Source organism: Sylvia atricapilla, chromosome Z (genome assembly GCF_009819655.1).
Source record: "Sylvia atricapilla isolate bSylAtr1 chromosome Z, bSylAtr1.pri, whole genome shotgun sequence".
Lineage (NCBI taxonomy): Eukaryota > Metazoa > Chordata > Aves > Passeriformes > Sylviidae > Sylvia > Sylvia atricapilla.
Genome location: NC_089174.1, coordinates 75,141,376 through 75,159,972, shown reverse-complemented (window position 1 = coordinate 75,159,972; position 18,597 = coordinate 75,141,376). Strand labels below are relative to the sequence as shown.

At 36.5% G+C, this 18,597-nt stretch overlaps 1 protein-coding gene across 3 annotated transcripts in view; it reads left to right on the top strand.

Annotated features, from left to right (window-relative positions):
* ARL15 (ADP ribosylation factor like GTPase 15) overlaps positions 1–17,684 on the top strand; it is a 224,695-nt gene extending 207,011 nt beyond the window's left edge. For all 3 annotated transcript variants that reach the window (XM_066339051.1, XM_066339049.1, XM_066339050.1), the window contains one exon: positions 17,375–17,684. In XM_066339051.1, the coding sequence (XP_066195148.1) occupies positions 17,375–17,527 (153 nt within the window). In that variant the 3' untranslated portion in view covers positions 17,528–17,684. The remainder of the gene's footprint in view (positions 1–17,374) is intronic.
* The last annotated feature ends 913 nt before the right edge of the window (positions 17,685–18,597 follow it).

The window sequence follows — 18,597 nt, the reverse complement described above, 5'->3', positions numbered from 1 at the left end:
TTCTGTGAAGCAGAAGAAATTATGACAGGAGTAATCAAACATTAATTACTGAAGATTTTGCTGATCAGCTGTCTGCTGAACATGCTATACTGCAGGTGTATGATAGGAATGATGCATTTTCAGGCTTACCTAAAAACAGAGATCAGACAAAATTAAGAGAATAAAAAGCAGTTATATTTATTGAAGGGCCACTTAGGGCAGACAGAACCCACGCAAGGGCTGCACCCCAAAATGAATGATGGGTCACAGTTTTCACACTTTCATAAGGTTGGTCCATTTGCATATTGGGGATTTATTTTCCATTTACAGCTTCATGTAATGAAATCATTTACTCCAAGTTTGCTCCCCCCTAACTCACTTTTGTTTACATTTCTCGAGGCCTGAGACAGTAAGGTGTCCTTGATTCCCAGGACTAGAGAGGAATTGTTTTGTCTGAACAAAATGGGAAGACAGTAGCTAACACTGTATATGGAGTTTAAAGTTATACACTAAAGAATTAGAGGATTACAAATATATGAAAACTATAAAAGCTGAAATCCTGAGGCATCAGGAAAAGCAAAACGTTTCCATAACTTCAACTCCAAAATAGGTAAACTGTACCTCAGTCTCTTAGAGATGGAAAACGCTTTTTTCATATATGTTTCTTTAGTCCTACTGTTTCAAGGAGCATATTAACCTTTAATTGCCTTGCATATGTACTGCGCAAAATAGTTCAAGATTATTTAATATGCATCTGGCATTATAGCACAATAAAACTGAGTAGTTTATAGAGGGTGATATTCTCTTTGATGGTACAAGACTGTTGGCAAATCTCCTTTTATGACAGAGACAATAGTTTTTACGTTTAGGGTTACCACCTTGTTGATTTCCTTTGTTTTTACTTCAGCTTTCCTGGTTTTGGTAGTTGGCTGTCACTGCAGCTCTACATTGTTGGTTTTTAAAAATTATCTGGGAAAGATAATGAGTTTTGCTTGTTTTGTACATGAGGAATCATAGAATGCATACATTGGCAAAGGATTCAAGAAGTTGGAGCTTAAATTTAAAAAACAAAGATTCTCTTTTTGAGCAAAAAATCACCTGCCATCCTGCAGGACAGCCACATGAAAAGCATTCAAGTATGAGAAGTCTGACTATACCAGTGACAAATAACTTGAAGTGTTTTCTGAACTAAGAACTGTTATGCTGGATAGCTAGAGAGCTGAGCTGTTCCCAGGTGGACTTAGAGGCATCCAACCCAAATATGAACAGGAGAGTTAGCTTCCAAAATAAATTATTAGGAGTAGACATTTGTAGTAGACAAAGCCAAATATGTTTTCCCTCTTCTGCTTTTATATCAACAGATGATGGAAGTTACTTAGTTTATACTGAGAATGTTGGAATGTGATAGTCAAGCAGAGTTGTCACACCTGTGTTATGCTTTCCTGGTTGTCTAGACATTCCAGCCTCCGTTCATTCCTGTGGATCTGAATCCATCACCTGTGCTTAATACTTATGTCTGTTGAAAAAAACTAAATACTCCTCCAAATGGTGTGTCAAGAAAATGCTCTTCTAGCTTCAAACAGGCCTTTAATTCTCTTGGGTTATGTGAAGTATATTGGTGTCAAGATAGAAAGATTACTTTAAAGAAACCAGGTGTTCATTCTCTGAGTTTCTTGGGTTTTTTTAAAAGACTTACCCATATATCTCCTGCTGTTTTCAGCTATATCAGTACGAGGATGCATGCATTTTGACTATGGTGCTGCAAGCTTTTCAAACACATCTATGAAAGATGCCATCCAGTTTACTGTAGTGATTGTACATTTGTATGCCTTTCTTTGTTGCAATATGCCTTGCAGTACCTCATTCAATTTCCTTCTCTTGAAAATGGATCTTGTTCCATCTTCAAAAAGTTAAATTTATTCTTTGAGTTTGAGACACTGATACCACAGTTCACTCACTCCTCTTTTCCTTACCTCAGTCATCTGTCATCTTTCCAAAGCTTCAAAACTCTCAAGAGAGTACAATGAATGTCAAATGTGAGAAGAGTGCTGTCTCAGTAAGTTTGACCTAATCAGGAAAATTTTCTTCTTTTCTTCTCCTTCCTTTTCACCCGAAATGACTTCTTCAGGAAACATCCAATCTTTCTGTAACTCAGTGGATCAAAGTGCTGTATTGTTGGATCTTAATCACATGTGAATGGCTCCAGAAGGGATCAGAGCTCTCTTTGTTCATTAGAGGCTTCTAGGCCAAAACCAGTGCCAGCAGCCATAAAGGAAATATGTAAACCTCTGTTTGGTCATTCACTGAACCATGTCACTCTAGGTTTGACCTCCATTTCTTTGCACTAGCTTCCTTCTGTGGGAAGGTGGCCTAGATCATGGCTGTAAAATATATTACTGCTTGCTGCTGTAGGCAAAGGGATTATTTTTCTTTCTTTTTGATGTCTCTGCTAATTTTTCTCCTTGCTGTTTCCTTCTTAATGTTCTCAGCTTTAAGCACAAACTAGTTCAAAATGTTCCACATTTGTCTGTATCAAACAGAGCATGATCTACATCACTGTGGTGTCACAGTGTCTTGTAAAGTGTAAGTGCTAAGTATGTGCTAATATCAAAGCATAGGACCATAAATATTGGGGGTTTTTCCCTATAAAATGAGTTTCTGTTGTGCTGGGTATTTTGCATATTGTTACTGGTTATAGGTAGATGACTGCTCTATTATTTATACTTTTTTTTTAATCAAGTGGTTTTACTTTTTTACAGCCCATTAAGATATTAGAAGAGCTTAACAAGACATAACAGTATTGGATAAGACGTTAATAAGATATTTTCTTTCTCCTTTTGCTTCAGCTATGCATTTTTATGCAGCCATTTTAATGATAATGTCACTTCAGATTTTTATATGATACAAGCCAAGATGTTCTTTCTTGTAGACTAAGGTATAGATGATATCTAAAGTACAATCCAGTATCTTTTTTACACTGCTTTATCAAACATGAATTAACTGCATAACAGATAATAAACTTAATCTCTAGGAATGTTTGTTGTGAAAGGAAAATAGAGAATGAGAAGTTGCACGTTTTTCAGGGTATTTTTGCACATACCTGAATGTTGTTGTTTATTGGGTTATCTGTCTTGTTACTCACATGCTTTAAAATGTCATCCTGTGAAGAAGGCAAACCAAGCAACTTAGCTGATCAATTATATACTGTGGATACTGAAAAGCAAATAATTGAACTGTTCATGTTTGCCCTTTAGGTTAGAAAATTCATTGTGCAAAGTAAATGATGGTGTGTTCACAGAAATAAGGATTGGTTTATATATGCCTTTTGAGTGTCTGGGCTGTATTACTAGAACAGTGTAACTTCAAATGTAGTTTAATTGACTTTTTGTCCTCATATACTGTATCCATAAAAACAGACAAGGCTAAAAGAGAAAGAACTTTGTGTTTTGTCTAACAGTTCTGGTAAAATTCAGAGAAGTCAGATATGTCAGCCTTTAATTAAAAATAGAGTATTCAAATCCTACTAGAAGCATTATGGTGTTGTGTATGTTTTATATAAAATGAGCAGAATTTCTCTCTCCTCTCCCACAAGAATGGCTGAAGATCTAATCAGACCACTGGCCAGTGAATTTTTTAATAGGATCCAGTTGTACTGTGTTTGTCCACACTTGTCTTTAATCTAAACCCTGATTCTGATTGAATTTATACCTTCTTTTTACTGATAGAGCCTGTTAATACATTTAAACTCTTGTCAAGGAAACAAAGGAAATACTTTTTGTTTTCTGTGACAGATGTCACTGTTCAGTCTTGATTTTTCTAAGCATTGTTCACTTTTCAGTATACTTTTCTTCAAATATTGTCAAGTCCTTTTGCAGATTTGTGCTTTCTAGCTGGCAAACATCAAGCTGATACATTACCAGCTGGACTGGAATTTTTTTAATATGAAGTCATTTCTGGTGTCATGGATTAGACATCTTTAGAAGCAGGATGTTTTATTGCTTGTAAGTCATCTAAAGCCATTTTATATGGCTGATCTCTACTTACCCTCTCCAATTCCTGCTGCACCGCCTGTGGTCTGACTGACATGACGATGACACTGTCCCTTCTATTAATCTGTCTACAACTGGTCTTATAAAACAGTGTGGCTGGTGGCACTCTTCACTGCATGTTGAGTAAATTGCTGTACAATGTGCAACTACTTATTTTTTTGAAGTCTTGAGAATTTGATCCATCTCCAAAACAATTTCGCAGTAGGCAGCATAGCATCTTTTCCTGCATTTCTGGAGCAATGTGTAAAAAGCTTTGTAATGTTAGGGTTTTTTTAAATTGTTGAAAGTACTTCATCTTGTAAGGAAGTAATTTCTTTAGTGGGAGGACAGTTAGAAACATTATATTATTAGTATTTCAAATTCTAGCTCTTTACCAAGTAGACCTTTCTTGTTATATGTCACTAAAGCATATGAATTATTAGCAGCATACCATTAGTACACTGATCCACTATAAAAAAATTGAACCATTTTCCAGTTATGGAAGGAAACATAAAACGTTAGTTTGCAATTTCTAGTCTTTTCAATAAAACTGGCATGATCTCTCTGTCTGTTTATTTAGGACTATACTAAACATTCAAATCTAAAATGTCATTGAAGAACATATTTTTAGCTGTGGAATTTTTGGAGATATATGTATTTAAATCTATGACCTTCTTGCAATGGTTTCTTTGTCTTTGAAGTCTGGGCCACTTTAAAGCTGAGAACTGTGTCTCTGAGCTGGAGATTGAAGAGTATTTAGTAACCTGTTGGTAGCTACCCCCTTCTCATGCCACCTGCTGAATAATACGTATAACAGGATAGTAATACTAAATCTAAGTGGAAGTTCCAAGAAAAAAGCTGTGCTATAGTGCTACATTCAGACTATAGAAAAATCACAACTCAGATTTATTTTTGGCATTTATGGTTGAAAGATGTTCTATTTGTTGTTTTATTGCCTTTGTAATACTTCGGAGTTGCACAGGCGATGGTGATATAACAATAGATAATATACTACACATCTTGGCATAGAAACAGCAGAATAGTTAATCATATTAAACCTTTCAATTACTGCCTCACAAATGGTGATTTGTTCTTGATGGGTTTCTCATTCAAGTAACCCTCGACCTCATAAAATACTAAACTCATACTGCAACCTACGCTTTACAATGCCAGATTTTTTCCCATTTTCTGTTTACGCAGTTAACTTGTTTCAAGTTTAAAAATAATGCTTTAAAAGAATCAATTTCATGGTGAATGCATCTAGTCAAACAACTCATTTAAACAACGTCTTACTCGTGTGTAGCAGACCATTTTACAAGTAACTGAGAGTTTTACAAGCCTGTGTTTCAGACAGGATAATTGGTTGTTTCTCATATATGAGCTTGAAACTTAAACTTGTTAGCTTCAATGTACAGAACCTTTCCTGGCCTGGTAGGGAGTAAAGGTCTTTTCAGCTGTAGACATATATAATAGTTCATAATCAAGAAGTGGTAAAGTGGTACAAATTTTGAGTATGTTCTGTCAAAGCTAGTGGTTATAACCTTTTAGCTTGTCACTAGTGGTCAACAAACATAGCCTATGATGATTTCTAATGTAAAGTAAACTCAAACAGCAATTGCGGATGTGCAGATTTCTGACTTATGTTGAACACTCAAAATTTAAAGTGGTGATTTTACCTCTATTAGATTTTTAATAAATAGGTTGCTCTCTAAGGTGAGGGGAGAATGCTTTGAAGAATCTGTTGGCTTAATATATTTTAGTCAACTGATGTTAATCTTCTCATCCTCATAAAAAGCTAGTGTCAGCTATATATTTGCTATAGTTGATTTCATTTTCAGTGCAGTGCTTACCCCGGGTGTAACACCATGGCCTGTTGGTAAAACTGCAAGTCACATCCAAAGGGAGAGGGAAGGACCTGTCTGTCAGCTTGAAAATGCCAGGTTTCTCTTTCTGCTAAAATCACTTAACAAGTATCTGCTTTTGTTTCTCATTGGTGCAGTCATGATAATTGGGACATTACTAGGACATAGCATCTCCCTCCAGGTGCTTTTCTTCAGAAATAATATGGCTTTTCAGTGACTTTAAAGGTATTCCACAATTGGGATGTACAAAGGAAAGCTTTAATTCACTTAAAATACCAATAGCTTTATTACAAAATCTGTTTTAAGCTCCTTCAGCATTATTTTCAGTAGCTGTCTAAAGGAGATCATAAATTTTATCAATGCTGTCAGTGAGAGTTTGGCCGTTCTTTGGAGAGATGAGAGGGAGAGGGACATTTTATAAGGGTAATAGGACAAGGGAGAATGGCTTTCAAGTGGAAGAGAACAGGTTTAGATTAGATATTGAAAAGAAATGTTTTACTGTGGGGGAGGTAAACATTTGAACAGGTTGCCCAGAGAAGCTGTGGATCCCTAGAGGTGTCCAAGGTAGGATGGGGGTTTGAGCAACCTGGTCTGGTTGAACATGTCTCAGCCCAGGTGGCAGTGGGGTTAGAATAAGATTATCTTTAAGTTTTCTTCCAACCTAAGCCATTTTATGGTACTTTGGGGCTGGTTTGCATTTTTTAATGTAAAGGTTGATATCCTTTCTGAGATGTCTGTGTATCTCTCTTCTTTCTTGTATGTGCAACTCTTGATCAACTGCCTATTATTTAATCTCTTTCCTTGAAGTGTGGATCAGTATAATGTAGGGAAGTGATATCTTCATGCAGTAAGAGAAAAATATTAATTACTCATTCTCTTATCTTTTCCATTTTTTTACTAAAAGACTTTTTGGTAAGATAGAGTTCTCTGTTGCAACCTATGGTAATGGAAGGAATACCTCTGGCACTTAAAATACAGAGAAATTCTAGCCTTTTACCTTTCAAGAGTTCAAGAGTCAAAAAGAACAATACACTTCAGCATTTCGTTGCATTCCTCATATTCTCCAAATCCGTCTGGTCATCCATGTCTTTTCCAGCACCGCTGCTGTAAATCTCTGCATTCGTTTCCTCGTATTACTTCCCATTTACTATAAAACATCCTCTTTTGCTGTAAAGTACTCCCTTCTTTTCTTTTTTCCATATCTATGATTGTGCATTTCTAATCATTTTAGAGTTTTTGGCAGACTTGTTTTTTCACGTGGATGTTCTCCTGTGTACAGGACTGTGTCTGAATTGAGCTGTGTAATTTTACTCTTGGTATCCTTGTGCTTTATGAAGAAAATGGAAGACAGTGAGGGGGCCTTACTCAAGCAAGCCCTGGTCAGAGAGCCTGGAGGGGTTCAGCCGTAATTTTAGGTGGAGAGTTAAAAGGTATCAAGAAACAGATGAGTCTGGAGCTGTCTGGAATAGTGGTTCTAAGTGGTGCTTTGCTGTGAGTTTGGAGGCATTAGTCTTCTCAGAGAAAAAAACCACAAAGTACAGAACTTGCATTCTTTAACCACAGGGCAGAAAGAAATCCTCAGAAGGAGGTCCCATACAATTTTCTGGTGCTGGAGAAGCTGGGAGGATGACAGAGCCTGTGGCATTCTGACAGCCAGGAACTAAACCTGGCAGTGGCATTGCTCTCTGGGAACAATTTTGTACTCAGTACTCTGGAGCACTGTGTCTGGTTCTGGGTCCTCAGTTTAGGGTGAACCTTGAGACACTTGGGCTTGTCCAGAGGAGGCAACGAGGCTGGTGAGGGGCTGGGAACACAACCCCTGTGAGGAATGGCTGAGGGAGCTGGGGTTGTTTAGCCTGGAGAAAAAAAGACTCAGAGGTGACCTTATCACCTTTCAGCTCCCTGAAAGGCGGCTGTGGTGAGGTGCAGGTTGGTCTCCTTCTCCAGGCAGCAACTGACAGAATGAGAGGACACAGTCTTAAGCTGTGCCAAGAAGATATAGATTGGGTATTAGGAAAAAGTTTTTTACAGAAAGAGTGATAAAGCACTGGAATTGTATGTCCAGGGAGGAGTCACCATCCCTGGGTGTGCTAAAAAAAGATTGGATGTGGCACTCAGTGCCATGGTTTAGTTGAGGTGTTTGGGCATAGGTTGGACTCAATGATCTTGAAGGTTTCTTCCAAAGTAGTGATCCTGTGATTCTGTAATTTGTACTTAACAAGTATTTTGTGTTAACTTTTTCAAATTGATTTGTTACACAGTCTCTGCTTTTGAATGAGAAATGGTTAATTGCAGTTGGTTAATGGCTTCCATTGCCTCTGTGCAAACTTTGTATAACAAATAATTCTCCCATTGGCAAAGGACCTGAAGGGAGGTTAGAACCATCCTATAGTAGTGTGCTGTGCTCTGTGCCTGGTAAGGAGCAGGTCAGATAGGCACAGCTACTCTCTATGTCTGCTTGTGGGAGCACACACCTCACAGAACCACAGCTGCTGCTGAGTGGCTTTTCTTTTGTGCTCAGTCTGACTGTTAACTTGGAACAGTGTCAACACTGTGAATGTGGGGAGCCAACCACAAAGCCCTTAGAAATCCTGTTCTTTGCTGCTGATACAAGGGTACATGTCCGTACAGTGTTTTGGTGCTTTGCAGACGTGGGCACAGTATACAGATGTTATTTGTTCAAGTGCTAGATTTATGTACATGTTCAGGCAAATGCAAATGAATCATCACACATGCACTTCTCCAGAAAATAATGTTTAACAGTTATCTGAACAAAAAACATGCTATTTGCAGAAAGGATGTCATAATAAGGATTGATCTTTGCACCTTTCATTACTCTAAAGGTTATTTTGACATTCAATCTCACAGGTAAACCTTTTTGGGTTGGAGAGGGTAAAATCACAGCACTTGTGTACTTGTGTCTCAGATTTCGTTCCTAGTTCAAACCACAATCTGTAGATAGAACTAGCATATTTTGCTGCTGAAATCAGCATGGTCTGTCAATGGTCTTATATTCTGAAGTAAACTGTGAGTACCTGCAGTCTGTTTTAAAAAAATGCCACAAAAACTCTGTAAGTCTCTGAAAGATGTTTCCTGAAGGTCTTGAATGTTGTGTCTCTACTAGTTATTTGTATTCCATAAGCTATTTAACTGAAGTTACAGCAAAAACAAACCTGAGTGAGAGACAGTAGAGAGGACATTACTGGTGGTATAGTAAAATCTTCCAGTAGATTTCCTGTAAAATTATCTTTGGATATGTCCCATTCTAATTTTTTTGTTGTTGTTGTTAACAGATTAGGGCAATGATAGTAATTTAAATTAATTATCCTGAGTTTAAATTGATCTTATATTCAATCAGTCATTTTCAGCACAGCTTAAGAATATACTGTGATTTGCTGAGAAAACAGTAAAAGAGAAAATTGTCCTTATATACAGTAAATTGGCATTTGTGTGTTTGTGCTCTGTGTGGAGGAAAAAAGATATGTCAATTTTAGATGTCTTTCAAATAGCTATCTTTAACCAGGGCTAATTTTCAGCATTACTCTTTCGAATTTAATTTTAGCATTACACACTTACAGGTAAAATGTTAGAATTTTACCTGTAAGTGTGTAACTGTCAGACAGTATCTGTGGCCACCCAAAGTACTTAGTAAAACCCAGTGGGTAAGAGAGAAAGCAAAAGGAGCAGTGTAGGCGAATCCGCGGACGGCTGGGACAAGGAATTCTGCCAACCTGTATATTCTAGGACATGTGGTTTTATTGCAAGGGTCGTGGGTAAAAGGGCCTTGCCTTCAGCCACCAGCCTGGGCTGACGGGAAGTCCCAAAGAGAGAGGGAAAAAGAACAGCAGGGTGAGAGCTGAGAGAGAAGGGAGCAAGAGAGCAAGGTGGCAGGGGGAAGACAGCAGGAGAGAGCAAGAACAGGGGGAAGAGGAAGAGTAAGAGAGGGCAAGGTCCTTGTTACAACACAATATATCTCCTTTTGTGATGAATATTCTAATTTACAGTGACCAACCAATACAAGAAACAAAATCCTATAGAATCTACATACAGCCTATAAGAACTACTATATTACCATACTGTGTTATATTTTAAATACTAAAAACTACTCTTTAGACTTCTGTTTTGCTACATTGACTTGGATCCCTTAGCCAGCAGAAAGGTACTGTTCAATCAAAAGGGATTCTCCTTCAGCTAGCTAGGCTATTGTTTTCAGGTTATATAGTAACTAAGACTCAATATCCTTACAAGTCAAAGTAAGCTTTCATTTCTATTTTGATCACAGGTTTCGTATTTTCAGAATCTTTTGCTAAGCAATCATATTTATAAGGTTTCCCTGATTCATCTTCCCCAACAGAGCAATAACTTAAAGTGATGTTTGATCTTCACTTTTGAGTAATTCTTTGAAGTGAAATAAAGAATTAAAGTGGTGTTAAAGAAAAATATTTTACCATGCTTTCATTGCATGCTTTTTTGTACAGTATCCTCTTCTCTGTCCTTGTTGTTTCCCTTATCACTTGAGATGCTGTTTCACTCACTCTAAGGTTGGGTAATTTTGAGCCCTTGTCTTATTTTTTCTGGTTAGATGGTTATATGAGCCTTGATCTGGAAGTCTGGTTTTCTCTCTATACTGCTGCTCTTCTCGTATTATTTTATTTCTTACAGTTGTAAGAAAAGCACATGCTAATATGAAAGGAATATCCTGGGTGATTAAGACATGGAAGGCAAAATACAGGTGTATGTTTTTGGCAGCTATATATAATTTACTATTTCTTTTGTACAAAATAACAGAATCTAACAAAAAAAAATCTAATGCACTGTAGTAAACTGTTGTGTGGTAACAGAGAGTGTGTGCAAAGAGTTGATGGATCCTGGTAGCTTCTCAAAGCCTGTCTTTGCTTCCATCCACATACAAATCTCATTGGTACTTAGGCAACCTCTGCAATGTTCTCACTGTCATCCATCTTATTTGTCCAGACCCATTGTAACATGATACTGTCTATCTGTAAAAAAAAAAATCCCAGCTTTTCAATTTAAAAGCCTTCCAGCTCTTTAGCTCACTCTCCTTTTTCTTGTCTCATGCTTACATTTGCTATTACTCTGTGTTCTCTAGAATAGTGTGGCTATACTGATTTGTCAGGCATCCTATTTCTTCATTCTGAATAGTTAGTTATCTTCTTAAAAATACATTTCTTTCAGCTATCACCTGCAATCTGAAAAGTGTTGTGACTTTTGTGACTTGTGGCCACTGGAGATAACAAGGATGGAAATGTGCACAAAGCATTGTATACATTACTTTAAGTGACTGTATTCCTTGTTGTAAAGACTTAGAAGCCAGAAATACCATCCGGCTCTCTTAAAAAGCTAAGTCCAAAGCTTAGTTGGATGTGTTTCAGGTAGTCTTTTGTAAAAGACAAAATAAAAAATAAAAATAAAAAAAAAAAAAAAGGAAACCTGTATGAACTAGAAATACCAATTTGTAAAGATTTAAACCACTACTTGTGAGATCTACTAAAAGGCCTCTGATGGTTTTGTAATCTTTTCTAGAGAAGCTGCTTACCCTGCTATCACACAGAAATGCTGAAGAACACTTGGTTTTTATTTTGATTTTACTTCAGCAGGTTATATTTTGGAGTTAAAAAAGGAAAAAAAGGCAGCTTGATGACATAAATCTGATTATTATACATATATTATATATGTACGTAATGGGCTCATTGCTAATTTTTAACTTTGTACATACAGACCTTTGGATTCCTTGGCACATTAAAGTCGGTGAGCAGTGAAATATGTATCCTCAAAGAGCTAGAATATAAAAGCATTTCTGAGGCTGACAGTGTTGTTGGACCTCAGCTGGCATTCCTGGGAGTAGCCCTGTGCATAGTTTGCTCCAGACCACAGCACATCACCATCCCTTCTTGTCAGCTGAGGCACTTTCATTCCCCTCTCTGTTGTGTAAGAGATATTGCATATGGAATCAATAAACATGAGGTACAGGTGCTTTAGGAGGAGTGCTTATGATGCATAGGTGCATTACAAGGATCCCTCTAGACAAGGATGAGATCACTGTTAAGAAGAAGCATACGAGCAGGCATACATGAAGTATGTTTTCAGGAGAAGTGAAGTGTCTCTGTAGGATGAATAAATATTACAAAACTTTGGCTGACAGTTGTGCACATTACAGCTGCTCTGGTCATACAGGAGGTCCTTTTCAGCCAAGTGAACTGTCAGATAAGAAGCTTTCTAGCGGATTTTTCAGGAAAATCATGGACATGTTAACTCCTGTATGACAGTGGATTAAACTAGTTGATTTAAGATTAAGTGGCTATCAGTCCACTCCACATAATGCTATAAATCACTGTATTCAGAAAAGAAGCGGCAGAAAAATACATGTAGCAGCTCAGGAGGCAGTGCAGTTTGCAGTTGAGCACACCAACATAAGCTAGAGTGGATTTCAATTTTCTTTTTAGCATCAGTGGTGATTTAAGTAATGAGTTCTACTCTATGGTTAGTAGGTCAACATTTGTGGTTTCTATTTAGTTTGCTAGAATTTCCTTTCTTTTGTTTTCTCTATTCTTTTTTTAGACATGACTTCTTTTACCTCTAATACCATCCTTTTCCTTACTGCAATTGGTGAAAGCATTTTTTTGTTTATTTTAAAGTCTTCTGAAGCAGTATAAATATACTCTGAGCCTCTAATTATGGTATTTTTTTTTCTGTGCCACCTGCAGGCATTTCACATTTTTAGCTGCACAGTTAATTTTCTGTAAGTTCCAAATTTTATGTAGTTTCTGTTTTTAAAACTTAAGGCTATGTAAAGTACTCTTGGCTTTTTCTCTTTTCCAAATACATTGAATTTGCACAAGAATTGTTATAGCAGCTTGTCTGTTATTTGTAGAGGCAGCAAGCAAAATTCCCTCTCTGTCCTGCATCTTCTAAATGGTGGCTCCAAAAAGCAGATTTTTATGATGTCTGAAAAGATATTATCAGCATCACAGCTCGGTGAAACTTTCACAGTGTTAATATGGGCTACTCCAATCTTCCATTATTACTTTGTTTCTTGCCCGTGCAGATTTGGAATGGATGAATGAACCATGTCTTGTGGTTAATACATGGATTTATCAAATTAGATTATTTTTAGTTTAATTCATACCTTTATCAGTCACCTTTTTGTAGTAATATTTGGTAAATACTGTGAAAGTCTTTCAAAAAATAAAGTCTTGTGGGGACACGGACAACAGCAAGCAGCCTTTGATTGGATATGATATACATGTTTTGTTACAGTTCTTTTGTCCCAGTGAAATTTTTCAATAAAACAGCAGTGAATGAAAAATATTTTATTCATTAAGTTCTCCATTTACCAGCCTGGTAATGTAAAGTGACTATCTGAATTTTGTATTTGTTTACAACAGATTAGTCACAGTGGGCTGGAAGCTTTTCTGTGTTGATGAAATTTGGTAGTATAATTTTGAATCTGAATGAAAAATAACACTTTCAATCAGCTTTTTTTTCATATTGAATAATAGAGATTACTCTTCTCATATATTAAAACATCTAAGTTTTCCTATAGATCTTATGTTCACATGGGTGGTGAACTGACTAGATGATGAGGTTCAGTAATAGAACATAGAAAAGCTTTCAGCAGGGCCTGGTTACTCAGCTTGCATATATCAATTTAGTAACATCAGTTCCACACTGCTATGATAATTTACACCAGCTGAGGTTCTGGGCACTGATCCTTTTTATTGTGTCCTGACTTTTCTAGCACGTAGGTTAAGCAACATTTGATAACCATATGTTTAGTGTATTGTGCCAGTAGAATAGGACTTAGAAGGTGGAGTGTGGGAAGAGTGGAAATTGCGAATGTGTATTGTTAGATTTTATTGACTTCAATATGTGACGTAAATACAATGTCAGGTTCTCTACAAAACAAGGCCCCCATGTGGAGTCAAGACATACACTGAGATCGTGTAAAAATTAGTAAAGAAATCTTAAAATTAGATTTAATTGGTTGTATTTTCTTCTAAGATTATATGTTAAAAATTTCATAATCTCAAAGTAAACTCTTGAAAATGCAAAGCCAGTATGTAAATGTACATCCAATGCGTCAGACTTGTGAAGCATGTTTGAGTCTTTATATTTCACTTCAGCATCCATGAACAGGCAGAACTAATTTCTGTTATTGTTCTGTAACTTCACTGTTTATGCAGAGGGGAAGACAGAGGAGCATCTCATAGGAATTCACCCCTTTGTGTTAGTGTGATTGAAGAGAGCTGTAAAATAGTAACTGCTGATTATCCGAGAGCTACCTAGGTGTGTTGAGTATTCAGTGAATTTCAGCTTTCTTTGGATACTTTGGTGATCAGTGTACATCCTCTTAGGAAATCTGAAGGGAATGAGTGTGGATGATGATCAGTGGGGCAGAAAGGAACTGCAAAAGCAAGGATAGATGGAGAGCTGAGTGCATTCCAGTGGAAAACTCAACTGTATAAAAAGAATTGGGCATCTGATTGTGTCAATCTTTTCATGTTTCATCTGTTGTATATAAAAAATGGTTCTTTCTTCAAGTCTAAAAAAAGTACTTGCTTTTAGAACAGAATGACTTCTTCCGAGTTAAAGGGAGGAGAAGTTATAGTAAATTGGAAAATATTTGTGTCTGCAAACTTCTTTCTGGAAGTTTCAAAGTCCAGAGAGCCCACTTGCAAAACCTTGAGGTTTAGCAAACTTCATTGTGGTGTGAATTTTAAATGAGGAAATATAGTAACAAACCACAAAGTGTCCCTTGGGTTGTGAAAAATCACTTTTTTGCTACTTCTGGTTTAGTTAGTTGTTATTTGTAAGCCAATTAGTGTTATTTTTCTAGATTTGTATTAAACATCTGGCAATTTTTTTTTTTTTCTGCAGAAGGTATGAATGAAATAGCTCTTTCTTGTGAGTATAAGCAGCTGTGCTTTCATGCCGGTATCACCCTCACATTTTAGAAACAACCACTGAACACTTTCATTTCAGTATTCATCTAGGGCCTATTAATGCAGATATTCTGAACTGTTCCTTAGTGTGGAAAATGATGACAGCACATCACTAATTTATTAACACTTTGATTATACAGAAACAGAAAAAGAAAAAAGTTTTATCAACTTTGTGTATCCAAATAATTTATCTGCAGAACTTGTTTCACTAAATCAGTTGATGCTTTTGACATCTGCAGTCACTGGAGTATAGCTTAAAGACATTGTGTTTTTCTTGGCTGGAGGCTACCTTGATAACTTGTGTTGTATTTACCCACAAATGCACAAGACTCAGTGCTAGTTTGCTTACTGCCATCATTTCCTTGAGCATGTGTTTCTACTTAAAAACCCAAGTGCTGTCCTTACAGTGTAATAACCTTCGTCATGTGGCAGAGCCCTGATTCAAGAGGCTGTGTAAAGAGGATTGTGAACTGACTTCAGTGAGCTCCAGGGTCTGATGGCAATAGTCTTCCAGTAGAGGGGGTGTGGTGGACATCCCTGGGTTGTGGGTCTGAAACATCTTGGATTACTCAGCCATATTTGTCAGCTTAACACCAGCGGGCAGCTCTATCCGCTGGCTGCACTGACACCTTGCTTTGTTATCCTCCTGTGCAGCTTTTACTTCCTCCCCTCGTGTGACAGTCAAGGAGGCTGCTGGTGAAACAGGCAATAGAGCTTCCTTACCCTGCTTTACCAGTGCCGTGATCCATGCCATTAACTCAGTGTATTAACTCAGTCTCTTAAATTAAAGCAGCTGGAAAAGCTGCAATACATCCTTTATAGATGTTAGTATTTTATTTTTTATGAAATATAGTTGTGCTAACATATGAGATACTGATGTGGCACTGAGATAGCAATGCTAAAAAGTAGTTATGTTGATATTAAATACTGGTTTGTTAAAGCCCCATTTATTTTAACTTGTATGTTTTCTAAAATTTGTTTGAGGGGAAGTCAATGTCAAGTACCACACTTCATTTTGTAATTGGTACAGTTCTACTTTGATGAAGAGATTTAATTTTTTTTCACAGTGTCATTTCTGGGTTAGCAGAAGTTCTCATCTCAAAACTACCATTTTTTCCCCTGATATTTGTTACTAAACATTCTGCTTGAAGTTCCTTTCTAAAATAAGAAAGCTTGCCTGACACATTATCATGGTTGAATTATGAATTATGGGAGTAAATACAACTCAACTTGGTTTCTTCTAGTAGAATACATTAATAAATAAACAAAACTATTGTTTATCTATCAGTAGACACTGTAAGAGCTATACAGAGCTGTTGCAGTTTGTATGTAAGTCATTTTTTTCCCCTTCCTCTTTTTATGTCTTCTGCGCATGGAGTCTTACACAGTGTGGCTCCAGTTGCTTGTCTAGGGCCTCTACTGCCTACCATGTTGTGAGTAACCATTCCTGTAATTGCGCTGCCTATTTATGGCACAGTCTGGGCTAAAAGAAAATTAAGACTATAATTAAGACTATTTGGCAATAATTACAATGTGCAAACTAAGTCAAGACTAAGTATTTATGTTAGTATGTGAACAGTAGTAAGAACTGAGGCATATAGTCAGATGTGAAAACTGAAGGTCTATTGGACAAGTCAAATATGAGTAGACTTTTGGGTCAACTACCTTCAAAGACTGAAATTTTAATGAAAACAGTTAACTGTGGACCAGTATAACCTGCAGGCCACTGTTCTCTTCTAAGAAACATCAAAAACATGTTTTGATATTGCACTTTCTATTTTGAAAAGTAATTGGAGTATACTACTAAATTAAAATCTTTCTCATTCTTTCTGGGTCTGCATTTATGCCTTGACAGTGGTTGCAATGTCAGTAATGATTGGTGTTTCCAAGAAACTGCATCATGCTTCATGTATAATGCTTATTACTATCCTACTAGCATTAGTGTGTTAGTCTTCTACTTTAATTTTAGAAAAACTTAAGTCATTTTGGAAGAATTTTTATTTTTATTGGATTTTCTTGGTCACAAAGAGATGCTGTGCTATAGCTCATGTTTGAGTGAAATGTTTAGGATCTGTACATTTTTTATGTTTAATTTGTGAAGTTACAGTAGTATGGTGACAAATTCTGTATCTTAAGTATTTACCAATAAGAGTATAATGAAACATATAAATTTAACATTGAAATACAAACACAACCTAAAATTTCTTATTTACTTTCACTGCTTTGGATATGGTTTTGAGTACATGTTTCACGTGCTTTGCTGTTTGCATCAAGTTGGTACAATTCTTCCTCAGACCTCCCATGCTGTGAAATGTATGAGTAGAATGGTAGCTTCCAACCAGGTCACTCATCCCTAAAGAAAACACTTTCAGGTCATGTCATATAATCTGTATTATAAGAGCAGCTGTGGGTAAAATTCTAAAAATTAATATCTTGATTTTTTTACATGTTTTGTTTGGTTTAGTTTGGTTTGGTTTCTTAGATGAGAGACAGAGAGTCATAATAATATAATACATTGATTTCTCTTTTTTTTTCTTAATAGATAAAAAAATATTTTGAACTTGAGCCACTTGCACGTGGAAAGCGCTGGATTCTTAAACCCTGCTCCTTGGATGATATGGAGGCAGTAAAAGACAGCTTCTCCCTTCTAATAAACTTGCTAGAAGAGAGAGACTTCGAACCTTCAAGAATGTGAAAGCCAAAAGAAAGAAGAGGTTCCCATGCATCATTGTACCTGCTCACTCTCTCACAGCTTAATTACAGTATAGTATCGAGGCTGAGCTGTGATATGTTGTTCATACAGAGTTAATTCAGAATGTCCTTTGGTTAAAATAAATGTTCTGTGAATCAGGTACACAGCTATTTCCAGTAAAGTTGTCTACACTACTGAAGTAGGAAGTTCCTCTTTGTTTATCACTATATCTGTTCACTGCATGTTGCTTTCTTGCATCACGGTCATCCTTAGTAGGAAATTCCACACTCTCAAAAATAACAGAGTCCATAAAGGAGGAATTCCACTTGTTATCTTGAATTTTTTAAAAAATAACTTATGTCTAAAGAATTTATGAGTCTAATTTAGCCTGTCTGTTGACCTCACATTATGTAAAAGCACAGCCACTGAGAACCTTAATAGGATACCTAATTTCATGTTAATGCAAAGGTTATTCCTGAGGTTTTATTAACTGAAAACACAGTTGAGGAAGTTGACTCAACAAGGTAGTTGAGTCTCTTCTAAAGTCACTGCACAGCCCTGCCAGAGACAGTATGGTATTTTCCTGGAAGTTTGCTAAAAAGTAAATTAACAAACAGATGTGCACAAATAACAGTACTTGGGGAAAATAGCTGACATAAACAGGTGATCTCAATAAAAAGATTTTTAGAAGTATATAAAAGATTTTAGAAATATACAGAAGTTGGATAAAGTAGCAATTTTCATTGAAAGTAGTTTTCCATAAGAAAAGCAGGGCAAATATCTGTTAGTTCATCTGTGGAGGCTTTACTACTAGTTAGAAGTGTGATTTAAAATACTTCTTCTATCACTCATTCATAGACAACTATGTTACTGTTATTGTAACATTGCCAAGGCATCCATCCCATAATTAAGGGTCTTCCAGTGTGTATACTATAAACTTCTCTTTTCAAGGGGATTATATCTTATTCTTTCAAACTTCCTCTGGGCTAAGTGTTTCTTAGAAGACAAAAACGTAGTCATTGGAAACAACATTTATAATACATTTAGAAAAAGCTGATTTGGTTTGTGTAACA